General features: G+C 38.3%; 1 protein-coding gene across 1 annotated transcript; it reads left to right on the forward strand.

Annotated features, from left to right (window-relative positions):
- Nucleotides 1–1647: 1647 nt before the first annotated feature.
- LOC306882323 (cilia- and flagella-associated protein 36-like) lies at nucleotides 1648–14029 on the forward strand. The gene is made up of 10 exons (XM_079436870.1): nucleotides 1648–1918; nucleotides 3775–3839; nucleotides 3921–4019; nucleotides 6444–6558; nucleotides 7331–7418; nucleotides 8892–9015; nucleotides 10304–10391; nucleotides 11599–11720; nucleotides 11964–12101; nucleotides 13377–14029. Exons 1-10 carry the CDS (start codon nucleotides 1816–1818, stop codon nucleotides 13458–13460), a joined length of 1026 nt encoding a protein of 341 aa, XP_079292996.1. The 5' UTR covers nucleotides 1648–1815; the 3' UTR covers nucleotides 13461–14029.
- Nucleotides 14030–18101: the final 4072 nt, after the last annotated feature.

Here is an 18101-nt window from a genome sequence, read left to right on the forward strand (position 1 = left end):
CTACAACCTTCAAGGCCATAATCAAACAGCATAAACTGGTGTTTATGATTATTTCACATAGAAGAAGGACACGTATTGATCGCGTCAGCACCGATTAGTTTGTTATCTAATGGCTACTTTGAACAACTCCATTAAGCCTTTAGCCTAAAAGAGCGCACATGTAAGATAATGATAAATGAGTGAAATGTTCACACCTCATTTCATTACAGATGAACTACAGATACAGTCACTTGCTGTCACCTACTGGTGGTGTATTTAAAAAAGTAGCTTATTTCATTTTTTTGCAGTCATTAAATATTTCTACATATAAATGTTATATTTAAACTTGAAACATATATTTATATGTAAACATAAATAGAAAAATCCATTTATGTATTTTGTTGATAGTAATTTCATTTGATTGTTAATAGCCAACATGTCTTTGTATTAGAACCTGACATAAGAGGATGCAGATATAATAACAATATTTTTTTAATACTAATACATCTCTGGCTTTTTTTGGTCAATGTTATTTCAGTGTTTTGATCTCTGAACTGAGAGAACACATCTTGCTTATTGTATTATAATGACTATTTAATATTGCATCTAAACTTTGACTACTGTTGCATATTAATTGCACTATGTATGAACCTCAAAGTATATTTTAATTTATGTGTATTTTGTGTTGCTCCATAATGATGTTCTAGTTGAGGACATTTGTACAGGGCCCAAACATAACCTCAAGCCCGGGGGCCGTGGCCCCCGATACAATTATTAAGTAATTATTTCATCACTAATAAATCTTTCAATGAGTAAAACTGACTGTGTCTATAGTATTATAGACTACACAACATTATTTTCAAATACATTTTTAAATGATTGTTATTTTAAATAATTGTCCCTGGACCAGTAGGGTACTCTTCTAATATACAGCGGTGGCTGGGACAGATTTGAAGCATCAGTTCTGCTTAAGAAGATGCGATCTAATCCTGTTTACATGAAATAACTGAGCCTGCTCCCGAGCAGCTTTAATCTGAAGGACCTGTTGCTTTATGACAGCTATGAACAACCAACCAACCCAAGATCGTGCCCAATCAGCAACAATCAAATCCAGTTAACCCAGCTTTATTTCATTTATTATTGAACATATTGAACAGAATATACACAATGGCACTGATAAATGTAAATAAATCAATATTAAGCAAGACACATATACAAGATAAATGCAAAGTACCAACAAACTTACATATACATCTGAAAAAGATATAATAATAAAATAAAAAATAATAAAAAAAAAAGTGTAAGCAGGGGTCTCTTCATTCCTCTTCAAATAAATCAAGTTCTCTTATTATTCCAACAAGTTTCTGGGCCTTGTTACTTCTTATATATTCCAATGATGGAAAGTAATTATAAATAAAGTCTCTTTTAAAAACAGAAAAATAAGGTTTCGTCTTCATACATTTGCATTTATGAAGAAAAGATTTGCCCAGAATTAGCATTGTATTAATGAAAAAACAAATCATTATTTTTATCATCTAATAGCATTCCAAACATAATGTGTTTTCTGACATAACTGTGCAGTTAGCGACGTCTGAAGAACGGACCCCAGCCACGCGCTCGCTCCGGCGCTGGAGGTGGCGTGCGCAGCCGAGCAGTCCCGGCGAAGAAGAAGGAGAAGTGACGCCCGCGGTGACGCGTCGGTTGCTACGGCTGCAGATTATATGTTGCACGCATCCGGGGTGTCCGCGGCTCGTGCGCTCGCGTGTGTTTTTAACGCACTTCTCTCCACAGGCGCGGAGTAACGCGTGCGGCGATGAGAGCGTCTCTCCAGTGATCATGGCCGATGACAGCGAGTGGGTGCTGGAGAGCATCGCGGGCTACCTGAGCAGCCCAGACTGGCTCATCCCACTGGCAGACTTCATGGAGAACAAATGCTCAGGTATTAAACGCAGCTGTGACGGACCCGTGCGCGTTATAGCTTCTTCGCTGATAAACCTCACGAGCTGTTACTCATGCATATTATATGGCAAGCCGGTTTATCATAAAAGCAGGCAGGGCGACAGAATTTTTTTTCTACCTGGGCTATAATCGATATTCATGACGTCAGAATTGCTTCATGACAAAATTATTATTTTTTATTCTTTTTTATTTCATTTAAATAAAAGCAGCTACACACCACATTTAACAGAAGTATAGTTTTAAATTGTATTTGGCCAAAGAATAGGTATATTCAACAAAACAGCTTAATACAAGTGACCACAGGACAACGACAAATACCTTTTACATGCAAAGGTGAAAGACTTCAGAACTGGACAGCACGCACTCGGCATTAACAAAACAATTCAGATGTATGCGTAATTACACTTCAGTTAAACTTTAAACGAACACCACATCTCAATCTTAGTGATTATGTAATTGATTAAATGTAGCCTAATGCAGGAAACGGCGCTCACGTGACGCGGAGGTTATTGTGTGACAGACAGCAGGACAGCACCCATGCGCTCAGCATCCACAACACAATACATATTTATATGCATAATCAGAACTGTGCTTGCTAACTGCACTCTTGCCGTCTTTATATTAAAAAAGGTCCATCTCAACTGCTTGGGGGGTAGTGTGACCAGATTTTTCATGGTTGAATACGGGATGGGTGGATAATATGACAATGATATGAGAAATTGTATTTGTTTAATTCAAAAAAAAAAAAAAGAGGCAAATTACAAACCATAAAACAAATAGAGATGCACTCATTTTTCAAATAGCCTATTTATTTAACATATACATTTAACATCTTTTGGTGTTTGATTAACATTAATGACACAGACAGGTATTTAATTAGGCTGCTATCCTAGTCCTTTTTAAAATCCCCCTGAATGAATGTAATATACTGACACATAGCCTATCTGGTTTTTGCCTGTTTACGTTCACATTAGGCCATAACCAACTGTATTTACATGAGATAGGCCTACTCCACACAATGGACATTTTGACAACTGTGTGTATATTTTTCAATTCAGGCACAATGAGAACTGATCGCTCAGCCGAGGGCGCTTTAGTTGTGCTATACAGTGTGATTCTGTCTATCCTGGCTTCACTTAAAGTTCTGCTGGCGCTATACAATTACAGCTGTTTGCCGTAACCTGCTTTGCTTTATTAGGTTTTACATGGAGCAAAGAAGAAAACAAAATGCCATAGAATCATTTCTGAAGACAGTCAGAACCTTCAGAGGTGCATTCATATAAATAATTCATTCATATATTCGATTGTATAATTCCCTTAAAACCTCGCCTCTTTTCCGCCATGTTTTCACTCAACACAAAACAACTCTGTGTGCTGTGACTGTTATTAAAACTGTGCTTTATGCTGGACAGTATTTATTTATCCTCAGTTGTTCAAATCACGGTAATCGAATACGGTTTTAATGATAATTAAAATATGAAATGGTGATACTAACCGTGGAGAATTTTTATCATGATTTATGGTCAAACCGGTAATTGTTACATCCCTAGTAAGAATTCAATTGTAGAGTATTGGAATTATTACTAGAAAAAAATTAACTTGTAGAGCTCTGTAATTAAAAATGAATGGAAGTCAATTGAGACACATGGCTAGTAAAAATTCATTCGTAGAGCTCTCTAATTGGAATTGTTACCAGTAAGAATTGAATTAGAGACCTCTGTAATTGAATTTTTACTAGTAAGAATGCAATTACGACGAGTAACACTGGGAATATTTTAAGCTAAGATGGCTTGCCATAATATTGTTCATTTGTTGGTGTGTTTGGTGTGGTTTCAGTGTTCGACGATGATGATGAGAATAAGCTGACGTACACGGAGATCCATCAGCAGTACAAGCAGCTGGTGAGAGCCGCTCTGAATGGCATCTGGTGAATGAATGCACTGTTCTGACTCTGTTGTGATTGATTGGCATGTGCTGTGGAGGTGGAGCGGCTGCTGGAGAACTACATGCAGGAGGTGGGCATCAGTGAGCAGCAGTTTCTGCACGCCTGCTCCTCTTTCAGCAAGACTAAGACTCTGCAGGTAAGAGGCTGAGGGTAGCGCACCTTCCTCTGGTGTCTCATGAAATCACTGATTACTGAGCGTTATAGCGGGGGTTTAGATGCCCTGTCGCTCTTCCATTATTTATTGTGCTGTTCACTGGCTGATCTGATGGAGCTTGCGCTGGGCTTTTCTCTTGCATTGCACTTGTTTTTTGCTCTGTGTTCAGGGGAGAAGTGTTTTCCTGCACAACCGGAGGCTGCAGATTCAGGACCGCATTTCTAGGATCCTATAGTTAAATTAATACAATTTTATTTTATTTATTTATTTTTTGTACCCAGATAGTACATGTACGTCTGCAAGATGTCTATTATAGATCGCTTAATGAAAAGTCTATAACATACTTTGGTTCAAATTTCTCAATGGTAGTGTAAATAACACCTTTACCCTGTCAAAATCAGCTCAGTTTTCATCAAGCCATTCTAGTCCATGTTGCTTTAAATGCTAATGAGCTCTGCTGACCCCGCCCCTCTCTTCTGTGGGGTGATGAGCAGACTCTAAACTTCAGATAACTTTGGGGGTTTTTTGTTTTTGTTTTTTACATGATTCCCAATTATTTATATTCACGATTTCTAGTATTTGTACAGGCTTTACATTTTTGTTACATTTACATTTTTGATCAAGAGTACAGTTTAATTTTTTGCATCTTAAAAATATTTGTGAGTTCTGTATCCCTCTGTGTTGTGTTTGTTTGGAAGATAAATGAGTCTTTAAGTCTTCTTTATAAATGCTTTATAATATAGTCCTCACTTTAGATGAGCTCACAAAAACATGGCTGGCATCTACTAAATGTTTTATAGCTACCTGCCTTAATCATGAATTACAGCAGGAATATGTTAATAAAGCAATTATTATCATGTGTCTAAATAATAAGATTGATAAATGTACTTTTAAATAGTTTATTAATCATTTACTTACACTTTCTAAATGATCTTATGAACCACTGACGACTCCTAAATAACGTAATAATTTAGAAATGATAAATTGATCGTTAATAAATTATTAAACATTATAGATCTGCTCAAGAACAAAACATTTATAGCTGTATTTATAAACTGCTTATGCATATTAATGTTGGGGCAATGCTTTATAAAGGATGAATTGACTATTTACTAATGATTCATAGCGTGCTGTTATTATAAAGTGTTAGGGTTAGGGTTAATAGCAGTTCACAGCATCCAGCAGCACAATGAACTGCTTTGCACAGCTAAATGGAGATTGCTGACACCCCCTCAAACACTCAAGTTCAAGCCAGCTTTTGCATTAAAAATAAGATGGAAAGATAAAAAAAAAGAATAGTTTGCATGGATCTAGTCTTTGCATCAGTTTGTTTGATGTTTGAATCAGGTCTCCTCTGTTGGAATAGAATTGGCTAGATGGTGCTGTCACAAAAAACAGGGTCCTAGTAATGCGGTCCTGAAACTGCAGTCTCTGGTTGTGCAGGATCATGCTATTGGTTCAGAGCTGAACTGGTTCTCCGCTTAACACGATACTTTATTTCTGATGTTTGGCTTGGAAGCGTCACAGCCTGAACCAGCAGCTTCTGGACTGAGAAGAAGCTTGAGTGCTGAGACACATGCAGGTTAAGGCAGTCGACGGAGATTAGTTAACTGGGTTAGTGAGACAGAGCACAGTCACCTGTGAGATTGACCTGGGCTGCAAACACCGGCCCTGATCGGCCCTGTCACACCAAATGCAGATATTCACCATAAACAAGCGGCACTGTGTTTACAGCCACCGACAAACATAGGATTTGAGCTCTGTGGATCACACGTCCAGGGAGGGTAAAGCTGCTAGTTTTTTACTGAAGTAATTACAGAGTTATTTGCTTGAAGTATTCAGCAAGCATCCACACTCTTGCTTTAAGACGCAATTGGTCCACATCAATATTTTCAGTCTCTTCTTTGCTCACGTTACACTTTGCACAGCGTTATTTCGCCACTTTCCTCTTTACTGTTACATCTTCCATCCTTTGCACCAAATGTTAAACTGAGAATGAAACTAATTATTCCTATTTAATGGTGTGTTTCAATTGGTCTTTCCTCAGTTTTTTTGTAAGCATTAATCATGCTTCATTTGGAACACATATTGATTGCAGTTATTCCTTTTATATTCTCTTATATTTCAGCTCAATTTGTAGTTCATATTCATTCTTGAGTTGTGATGAAACTGTGCTAGAACTGATCACTGGATCTCACTTTAGTTTAGTTGACTGTAATAATAATGCACACAATACTGGCAATGAAATCCTGATGCTTTTCTCCTTGTGCAGCATCATCCTCCATTCATGTGTATGTGGTTTTGGTTCTGCATTGGACAGAGACAACATGTGTGTGCTCTTGGGTCGTGTGAGGTTCCTGCTCTGTCAGTGACTCGATGGCTGACTGTGTTTTCTTGTTCGATCAGGCTGTTTTCCAGCCAGTTCTGGCTACAGATGATTTTCAGATGTTTCGCTCTCTGATGGTCCAGAAGAACATGGAGCTTCAGCTGCAGGCTCTGCATGTCATCAAAGAGAGAAACGGTATTCAACACGTCCAGATTCACACGTGCGATTAGTTCAACTTCATTACATTTATTACATTTGACGTGGCATCCTGGTCTCTCTCACATAAAACCAGCTCCCATTTATCAGTAGATGATGGAGTAAACACGGAAGCCTGTTCTGCCATGAGATAAGATAAATAAATTCTTCTTTAAATTCTGATATTTATATTGCAGTTCTAACTTGAATTCTGAGAAAAGTCAGAATTGTGAGATGTAAACTCACAATTGCGAGAAAAGTCACAGTTACCATTATTTTTAATTCTGTGGTGAAAACAAAACAAGAAAACAGAATTGCAAGATGTACACTCAGTCAGAATTCTGAATTTATGTCTCAAAATGTTGAGAAGAAATTGCAAGAGAAAAAGTCGGAGTTGTGAAATAAAATGTATTTTATTTATTTTCTTATCTCATGGCTCAATTCAATAGGAAGGGTCAATTTTGTTGAAATGGAGATTTATAAATCATCTAAAAGCTGAAGTTCTTAGCAATGCATATTACTTATCAAAAATGAAGTTTTGATATATTTACGGTAGGAAATGTACCAAATATCTTCATGGAACATGATCTTTACTTAATATACTAATGATTTTTGGCATAAAAGAAAAATGGATAATTTTGACCCTTACAATGTATTGTTGGCTATTGCTACTAATATACCTGTGCTACTCATGACTGCTTCTGTGCTCCAGGATCACGTGTGTGTGTGTGTGTGTGTGTGTGTGTGTGTGTGTGTGTGCTGTGTGTTACAGGAGGGCTGCCCGAGTGTCTGACAGACGGCGTGGACGTCGTGAATGAACTCGAGCAGCAGGAGATGAAGATTCTTCAGGAGGTTCTCAGGTAATTTCACCTCATTACCTGCGCTATCATCAGACGTGCTGCTTATATAACGAGCAGGTTTTCCCGAGAGCTGTGTCTCTGACAGACATCAGTCCTGCAGTGGATATTATATGCATCCTTTCATGAACATGGAGTTTGTTTTGTGAATCAGTCCTAAACTTTGATCCAGCGCACAGATGTGTTCCAGGACTGCTGTGTTACAAAACCTTTAAAATGCTCTGCTTTTTGAAAATATTTGCACACAATAAATAGCTGAGACCCAGTTAGTGGTGTCCCTACTCTGAGGTTACTTCAACTCGTAAAGGGATTGATAGCGTTCACAGTAAGCCAAGTATATAAAGCCACTGCGAGACCACTGAGAGTTAAGCAGCTTAACGTCCCACTGAAAAAGAACGGCGTAATATTCTTAGTGTGCTGGGTTACTGTCCCAGCTCCGCCGGCCCGGTTCACAGGTGCATGACCGTAGATCAGTGCGGCTCTGTCCTGAACTTTCTGTTTCTATTGATTAAGATGCCAGCGTTAATGAATGCCATTAAGAGATCAGGGTTAGCTACAGATCACATTGCTCAGGACAAATGTTTGAATCCAAACCTGGATTTAGAACACAGTTTAGTGTACTACTTACTGAATATTTCACATACACGTTTATTTACATATTCACTTTCTCACCTGTGTAATTATATCTCATTCCTTTAGTAAACTGTGTGATGTTGGGACATTTTGTAAAGTTGGTAACACTTTATTGTAAGATGTCCTTGTTACGCATTACATGTACTTACTATTATAATAACAATTATGCATAATTACATGCAAGTAACCCTAAGACTAATCCTAACCATATAGTAAGTGCATGTAGTTAATTATATTACTCAGTACTTATATGTGTCCCTGGAGCACAAAAGCAGTCATAAGTAGCACAGGTATATTTGTAGCAATAGACAATAATACATTCCTACTGTAAATATCTCAAAACTTCATTTCTGATTAGTAATATGCATTGCTAAGGACTTCATTTGAACAACTTTAAAGGAGATTTTCTCAATATTTAGATTTTTTTGCTCCCTCAGATTCCAGATTTTCAGATAGTTGTATCTCAGACAAATATTGTCCTATCATAACAAACCATACATCAATGGAGAGATTATTTATTCACCTTTCAGAAGATGCATAAATCTTAATTTCCAAAAATTGACCCTTATGACTGGTTTTGTGGTCCTGGGTCACAAATGTGTAATTACACTGTGACAAGGACACCTTAGAATAAAGTGTAACCAGAAGTTCAGTGGTTTTGACTGTAGATGCGTTCCACTCGACTGTCCAGAGTGAGCGCATTTGCTCAAGTTCAGCAGATATCCTGTGCTCACTGAGGACGCTGTTGATCAGAACACGACTTGTGGCTGATAAGCAGCATGTTAACTGTGCTCAATAAGGTATTGCAGTATCAGCTGTGCTGTATTGTTTGTGTATCTGCAGGAGGTCAAAGGAGGAGTATGATCTGGAGATGGCACACAGGGTGCAGGAGAAGGAGGAGCAGGCCTCCACCTCCAGCAGTCTGTCTGAGTCTCCTCCGTGTGATTCTGTGAGCCAACCCCTCGCAGTGAGTCTGACACTCATGCAGTGCATATTTCACAGTAACAATATATTATCAAATAGATAGTTTGCTGGAAATAAGTAGTGAGAAAACCCGATTTTATATAGCTCCTTTCAAGAACAGATGTCGCAGAGTGCTTCCCAGTGAAATAAGAAGAAATAAGTTTTAAGATTGCTAAAGTTTTAGATACTGGTGAAAATCTGTTCAGGGTTGGAGTACAGTGACATCCAGGGCTCAAACTCCCCTGAACCAGCTGATCAAGGGGTTCGGGATCACTAGAAGGTTTCAGACAGGCCAGTAATGGCCAGAATCAGTAATCAAATAAGAACAATTGTTCTGTTGTATTTATATAATATGATAAAGAGTCCTGTAAAAGTTGAGGTTGGTAGTATCAGTAGTATTCAGAAATTGAATAATCAAATGTAAAATAAAACACAGCACAATCTTTACTGTATGAATTCAATCTAATTCTAAATCTCTCTATTCTAATTCTATTCTTAAAAAAAACTTGCCCCTTTTAGACTTGGACTCTATTCATTTACTAACAGCTTGTTTTCTTAAAAAAAACCTAACACTAGCTTCTCTATTCTTTTTGTATTCTATCTATTTTATTTTTATCTATTATATCATTTAAAATAAAAACCCTTGCTGTGTGTACTGTGTTGAGCTAAACTGAGACTTGTTATAGATACTTGCGTATCGTTGCTCTTTTATTGATTTTGATTGCTTTCCAGTTTGAATTAACAAGGCTTAGAAATGCATGCAAATAATAAACAATTGTGATGATACAGATCATAACCGCCTCTAATCTATATGTAGAGCCGCAGCAGTGCTGTGCAGTCTTTTGACCTTACTAGCATGTTCTGGCCATCTCAGTTTAAATCAGATGCTTTATTGATGTTTTGATGACAGTAATGTTGCTGCCAGAGAAGATGAGGGTGAGTGTCTGATCCTCAGTGAAACCATCATCATCTGAACATTTGATCATAATGTGTGTGTTTTGGTATCATTCAGTGAAGTTTGAATCCTTTATTGCAGTGCACTTCCTCATGTTGTGTCTAGATAGATGAGAGGACGGAGATTAATGTGTTGCATCTGAAAGCTTTAAAGCCAAGAACTGTCATTATCTGATCAAACAGAAACAGGAATTTTTTTACCTTTCTCGTTTTGTGTTCTGGAAAAGAAGGAGGGTGAACAACAGCAGGGTGTGAGCTGACCCTTCAGCAGGACCATGTTCTGAAGTCCTGCAGATTTGTGCTGCTGCTGATGCCTCGTGTCTTTCTGCTCTCCACAGACCAACGGCACAACAGACACTAAAGAGCTGAAGTTAAAGGAGTCTGAGTCTGCAGCCGTCAGGAGTTCAGCTGCTGCCACACCGTCATGTGAGTGTGTGTCTGTGTGTGTGTGTGTGTGTGTGTGTGTGTGTGTGTGTGTGTGAGTGTGAGTGTGAGTGTGAGTGTGAGTGTGAGTGTGTGCGTGTGTGTGTGTGCGCGTGTCTGTGTGTGTGAGTGTGTGTGAGTGTGTGTGAGTGTGTGTGAGTGTGTGTGTGTGTGTGTGTGTGAGAGAGTATGTGTGTGTGTGTGTGTGTGTGTGTGTGTGTGTGTGTGCGCGTGTCTGTGTGTGTGTGTGTGTGTGTGTGTGTGAGTGTGTGTGATCACATCTGACCTCACACAAACTCCCATCGGAAGCACATCTGTTGATGACAGTGTGAACAGTTAACACTCACTTACATAGTCTTTTTTTTATACATTTTGTATCTTATTTAGTTTATTTTAAAATAAAATGACAATTTATTTAGATTTTGTCCACTGTAGACATTCTAACTAAAAGTATCTTAGCGACTCCATGTCAACCAGCAGTCATTAGAGTATTAGTGACTGTCTGCTTAGCATATGCTAACACTTTATTTTGATGCACATTCTATTGACTATAAGTAACTTTGAAAAGTATGTCAACTTACTCTACTAACCCTAACCTTACAGTCTACAAATACTCTAATGAGAGTTAGCTGACATGTAGCTGCAAAGTTTCTTATAGTTAGTTGTCTAAAGACGACTATCAAAATGGTTTAAACCTGATTTGTAAGTTGTAATGGATGAAAGCATCTGCTAAATGAATAATGTTCTTTATGGTAATTTACAGAAGAGCTGCTACTGCCATTAACATGGTCTTTTTCCTTCATTTGTTGATATGTTAAAAAATAATATAAACCACATAATAAATAAATGACCTAATTGTAATGAATGCATTTTTCATATTATGACCATGCCATGGTTTGTTATATGCATAAGGGTCAGTTTAGAATCATCAGCAGTTCAGAGCTGTTTCTGATATGTGAATGATTTTACCAAAAGATATATATATGCATAACATCAGATTTGGGCCACATTCAGCTGCGGCATGAACATGGCCCCTTTCAGTTTCAACAGCATGACTCCTTTGAAACCGGTATTCACAGACTATGACATCACATCAGTCTTCATTTAATTCTGCCTCCATGTCAAATGAAGCTACTGATGTGACGAGAGTCTTGATTTCAGGAGCGTCAGTGTGCTGTTGTGTAGGATCTGTTGTGTGTGTTCTGCGCAGGTAAAAGTAAAGCTCTTCCTGCAGTGAGGGCACCTGTCAAGGGTTCAGTGTCTGCCAACCACACACCAAGCCCAGCGCGTCCGAGAGATGAGGACACACAGAGAGACTCTAGAGCTCTCGCTGTAAGACACTCACATCAATAACACTGCCTGTGTGCCCGCTGACTCCACACGCTCACACCACGCTTTTCAATATCAAAGGCATGTTTTGGTAGATTATTTTACTTGACTCTGCACCATTAATATTAAAATTAGTAAACTGACAAACAGTTAATGAACACGTGCAAGTCAGTACTGACTGAATTTTGAAAACACAAATGGATAGTTTAACAGCCCCCCCCCCATTTTTGGTGTGTGTGTGTGTAGGATGAGGAGGCGTTACAGCAGCGCTCTGAGTATCTGAAGCATCAGAGAGATAAACTGCAGGCCCTGAGGAGAGATCAGACCCAGAAGAGCCCGGCTGACGCTCCTCCTGCGGCTCCGGAGCCCAAATCCACAGCACAGGTGCTCACACGCTCACTGAATTCCTGCTTCAGCTTCAGACTGTGAATATAAACACCAGAGACACTTCCCTTAAAAACAGCCGTGTGTTTATATTGTGTCTGTGCTGCTCTTCTCTCACACGTGTAGAAACACGCAGCTGGAATGTCAAACTCGTGGAGGTTTCTACACGTGGGAAGATCTGACAGCAGGAAATATCTAGATTTTTCATTTGAACATCATGAAATGGTGTATTTGCACTTCTGAATTGGTGCTGGGAAAAAGAATGTGCTGTTTTTTCCGCCACTGCCTCATTTTGGCTCATCTCATGAAACAATTTTGATACAGTGATTTAAAAAGCACCAGTTTGCTACCAAGTTGGTATTGGAATTTCTGCTTTTCTGCAGTACCGGACATGTTCAGTTCCTGCTGATAAATGGCTGCTGTCAAATGTTCGTGTTTGTGATTGTGTCCTGAAGAGTGTCGAATGTACTTGAATGGAAGCACATGAATGCAACAGTGTTTAAGGCTGAATCCAAAGTGTTGTGCTCTCACAGATCCTCTGGTTCTAGTGTCAGTTGATGAAAAGAGCACAACAATTCTCAAAATTAACCAGTTTTCTCTTACAATTAACATGAACTGATAACATCTCAGGAAATTTAGCTTAGTGATTCATTATTCTTTTTGGCACAGTTGTAATTTGTCTGATAATTTGCAGTTTTGTTCTAATTGTTGGTTCCTTATTCATTTCAGGAATGAGTATGCAAATATACAGAATTCCTGATTACGTTTAAAGGGGTCATATGATGTTGCTAAAAAGAACATTATTTTGTGTATTTGGTGTAATGCAATGTGTTTACGTGGTTCATGGTTCAAAAAGCACATTATTTTCCACATACTGTACATTATTGTTGCTCCTCTATGCCCCGCCGTTCTGAAACGCGTTGATTTCCCCTCATCGTGACGTAGACATGTGGGGTGTGTTTGAATGAGCCGTTTTAGGGGGCCGTGGCAGAGTCTTAACCTTGATAAAGAATATCTCGTTTTGAGACTTTAGTCTGTGCAACTTCAGGGATCTTATCTATGCATGAACAGTTTGTAACACTCCAAAGAGAAAGGAAAAGTTGAAATCGCATCATATTACCCCTTTAAATTTTTATGTTAACATGACTTTGCAATTAATGACAGCTGGAAAGCTTGAGCAGATCCACACTACTAGATGTCATTCCACTGCTGGTTTTGGATATTCCTTCTTTTAAATAATCATTTTAAATCATTTCTTTTTTTTCATATTCCAAGGAAATCTCTGTTGAAGAGAAGAAGAAATTGCAGAAAAGAAAACACCTGGCAGAGAAGCTCAAAGAAGAAGTCATCAAGAAATGAAGCTCAAGTCGTCTCTGTGATTGTAGAGCAGGAAACAGACTGTAAAGCCGTGAAGCTTCATGAGAGTTTTACTGCCCAAAACACAGAAAAGAAAAACATGGATGAATACAATTTTGTATATTGTGTAATTTATATTTTTTTATGTACCTGTAGGTCTGCCAAACAAAAATTAGACTGTGATCTCCCATTACTTTATATAAACCCCAACAGCTGTGGCCCTGAGAGATTGATTGTCATCCTGCCGTGTCTGTAGCAGCAGTGAACTGCACAGGTTAGCGGCGATGGACACTCACACTGGACTTGTGTCAGACATGTTGAACTTATAGACGTGTTCCCAAATCTCTTTGCATGATCAGTTTATTGACACAGTGAATGCAGTGTTTGAACATGCGTCTTTCTGTGTGTTTGTTAAATCTTTAATTACTGAATTATTGTTATGCATTATGGGGACACTCACATACTATACATATACTCAAATATGCTCATATAAATATGCTCATGTAATTTCATGAAGTATGAACAGATGTTTTATGAAATTACCAAATAAAGTATCATTTTTAGTCATTAGGAAGAAAAGTGTTCTTCATGTGTACCATGTACTGAGTGTTTTATACAGCAGTGTCCGTGCAGTCAAGTCAAAATATTGCCAAATATCAAGTGTTCACGTTAATCGTTATGGGCAGAGTGAAGTAATTAACAGTGGAAATAGAAGCCAGGTCCAATGTACTTAAAAGGTGAGAGGAACCACGTGACGACGGAATGTGCTCGAGGGAAGGATGCTGACAGTGTGAGCTGGGTCCGTGTAATTTTGCGTCCTGGAAAATCTGGTTTCTTTAATGGTTCTAACACCGATGAATAGAATAAGCAGACACAAACTCATTCATAACTCAAAATTCATTAATTTAATTAAAAAGCATTAAAAATATATACAGTTTTTTTTTTTTAGGTATATAAATGCTACATTTAATTTTTTGCGTCTCTATACAGACACTAAAAACACCCATAGCACTACCAGCGTAGCTACTGGTAACTTTACTGGTACTGGTATTGCTTTAAAAAAATGTTTTGCCGTTAGTAGCCTATAGTGATTAGAAAGGCATCAATATTTTTACCATCATAAAGCTACTTTCTCAAAATATCTTGAAAATGTTTCTTGCTTAAAAACATGAACGATATACACATTACATATTTAATTATTTGCATTTAATCAGCTGTTTGTATCCTGGCCTGGTTCTACAAGAGTGCTAGAGGGTGCTAATGCTTTGTGGGAATTTAGGACACGGGAGCTACAGTAGAGACTGGGTAGTATTTAATATAGACATTTTATATTATTTTGTTTATTTTATTCAAGGCAAGTCGTGGCCTAATGGTTAGAGAGTCGGACTCGTAATCCAAAGGCTGTGGGTTCGAGTCTCGGGCCGGCAGGGATTGTAGGTGGGGGGAGTGAATGTCCAGCGCTCTCTCCACCCTCAATACCACGACTGAGGTGCCCTTGAGCAAGACACCGAACCCCCAACTGCTCCCCGGACGCCGCAGCATAAATGCTGCCCACTGCTCCGGGTGTGTGTTCACGGTGTGTGTGTGTGTGTTCACTGCTGTGTGTGTGTGTGTGTGTGTGTGTTCACTGCTGTGTGTGTGCACGTATGTCACTTCACTTTCAAGTTTATTTATATAGCACATTTCATACACAATGGTAATTCAAAGTGCTTTACATAAAAGGAAGTAAAATAATCAAAAAATATAATCACAAAAATAAAAACAGAGGAATTTAAAAACTTTTCAAATGATTTAAAAATGTATTTAAAATGAATTAAAACAGTTAAGAATAGAAAGTGATTATACATAAAATGCAGTGCAATCAGTTCGGACGTAGCACAGTGCTCATTCAGTAAATGCACAGTTAAACAGATGAGTTTTGAGTCTGGATTTAAATGTGGCTAATGTTTTAGCACATCTGATCTCTTCTGGAAGCTGGTTCCAACTGTGGGCGGCATAATAGCTAAACGCAGACTACCCTTGTTTTGTGTGAACTCTTGGTATTTCTAACTGACTCGATCCTAATGATCTGAGTGGTCTGTTTGGTTTATATTCAGTGAGCATATCAGCAATATATTTAGGTCCTGGGCCATTGAGTGATTTATAAACGAGTAAAAGTACTTTAAAATCAATCCTAAATGTCTGATGGTCTTCTTGGGAAGGCCGGTGAGGAGACCATTACAGTAATCCACCCTGCTGGTGATAAAGGCATGAACAAGTTTTTCCAAGTCTTGACTGGAAACAAAACATCTTATTCTTGCAATGTTTTTGAGATGATAGTATGCTGATTTAGTTACTGCTTTGGCATGACTACTGAAACTAAGGTCTGACTCCAGAATCACCCCAAGATTTCTGACTTGATTTTTAGTTGTTTGACCCCTAGAGTCAAGGTATGCATTCACCTTGAGAACTTCATCTTTGTTTCCAAATGCAATGACTTCAGTTTTCTCCTTGTTTAACTGAAGAAAGTTCTGGCACATCCAACTGTTATTTTCATCAATGCATTGGCAGAGGGAGTCAGAGGGGCTGTAGTCATTTGGAGATAAGGCTAGGTAAATCTGGGTACCATCAGCATAGCTGTGATAGGCAATTTGGTTCTTTTCCATTATTTAACTCAGTGGGAGCATATACAGGCTAAACAAGAGCGGTGCAAGAATTGAGCCTTGTGGGACTCCGCATGTCATGGACGTCCACTTAGACTTATGTTCTCCTATACTCACATAATAACCTCTCCCTTCAACTTAATGGTTAAGGCTTACTGTATCATCAATTGCCATAGCCCGTCTCATGGCTGGCATGAAAAACAGGTGCTTTTTCTGCACTAGAAAGGGTAAAGTGTTGATTTACCATCTGTGAAAAGTTGTATTTTGCTGTTTTGTGAAAATCTTTGGTGGCCAAAATACTGACATACACAGAATCATATATTCATCTCATCTACTGATATTTTTGGATTTTTTCACACCCAACATTCTTGCACACATACAAACACAGCAAACCTGATCCACCATCTGATCTGGATACAGTCTGGATCTGGGTGGCTACGGTGACCTCGGAATAAGAAAGAAACAGACTAATATTAGCGTAGATGCCATTCTTCTAACAATGTAACAAGTACATCAGGTGTTTTGGGAAGTGTTCCCGGTTCCGGTTGACCTAATTAATGCAGCCTAACAATCCATTAACAGATTTTAATTACAGTGATAGTGTATTATGTGTAAGCCAGGTTAAAGAGATGGGTCTTTCTGCTTCCTGAACAGTGTTAGGTAGATTGTTCCAGAGTTTGGCGCTAAATAGGAAAACGATCTCCCGCCCGCAGTTGATTTTGATATTCTAGGTATTATCAAATGGCCAGAGTTTTGAAATCGCAGCAGACGTGAAGGACTATAATGTGATAAGAGCTCGCTCAAGTACTGAGGTGCCAAACCATTCAGGGCTTTATATGTCATTAGCAAGATCTTAAAATGTATACGATGTTTAATAGGGAGCCAGTGCAGTGCTGACAGAACCGAGCTAATGTGGTCATACTTCCTGGTTCTAGTAAGAACTCTAGCTGCTGCATTTTGAACCAGCTGGAGTTTGTTTATTAAACGTGCAGAGCAACCACCCAATAAAGCATTACAATAATCTAGCCTCGAGGTCATGAATGCATGAATTAATGTTTCTGCATTTGACATTGAGAGCATAGTTCGTAATTTAGATATATTTTTAAGATGGAAAAATGCAGTTTTACAAATGCTAGAAACATGTTTTTCGAAGGAAAGATTGCTATTAAAAAGTATGCCTACTTTTTAATAGCAATCAAGTAGCAATCTGTATTAGACAGTGATCTAGGTTATTACATGCAAAAGCTTTTGGTCCAATAATTAACACCTCTGTTTTTTCAGAATTTAGCAGTAAGAAATTGCTCATCATCCAGTTTTTGATATCAACTATACATTCTGTTAGATTTGCAAATTGGTAAGTTTCATCAGGTCGCAAAGAAATATAGAGCTGGGTATCATCAGCATAACAGTGAAAGCTAACATCATGTTTCCTAATGATATCTCCCAAGGGTAACATGTAAAGGGTGAAAAGTAAGGGTCCAAGGACTGAGCCTTGAGGTACTCCATACTACACTTGTGATTGGTTTGATACCTCTTCATTTACTGCCACAAATTGATGGCGTCAGATAAGTACGATTCGAACCATGCCAGTGCACTTCCTCTAATGCCAACATAATTTTCTAGTCTATTTAAAAGAATGTTGTGGTCGATAGTGTCAAACGCGGCGCTAAGATCCAATAGCACTAATAGAGAGATACAACCACGATCAGATGATAAAAGCAGGTCGTTTGTAACTCTAATGAGAGCAGTCTCAGTACTATGATATGGTCTAAAACCTGACTGGAAATCCTCACATATATCATTTTTCTCTAAGAAGGAACATAGTTGTGATGATACTACCTTTTCCAATATCTTTGACAGAAAAGGGAGATTCGAGATCGGTCTGTAATTAATTAATTAATTATTTGGGGCCAGGTTGTGGTTTTTTAATGAGAGGCTTAATAACAGCCAGTTTTAAGGTTTTTGGGACATATCCTAATGACAATGATGAGTTAATAATATT

This window comes from Barbus barbus (genome assembly GCF_936440315.1).
Source record: "Barbus barbus genome assembly, chromosome: 16".
Classification (NCBI taxonomy): Eukaryota; Metazoa; Chordata; class Actinopteri; order Cypriniformes; family Cyprinidae; genus Barbus; species Barbus barbus.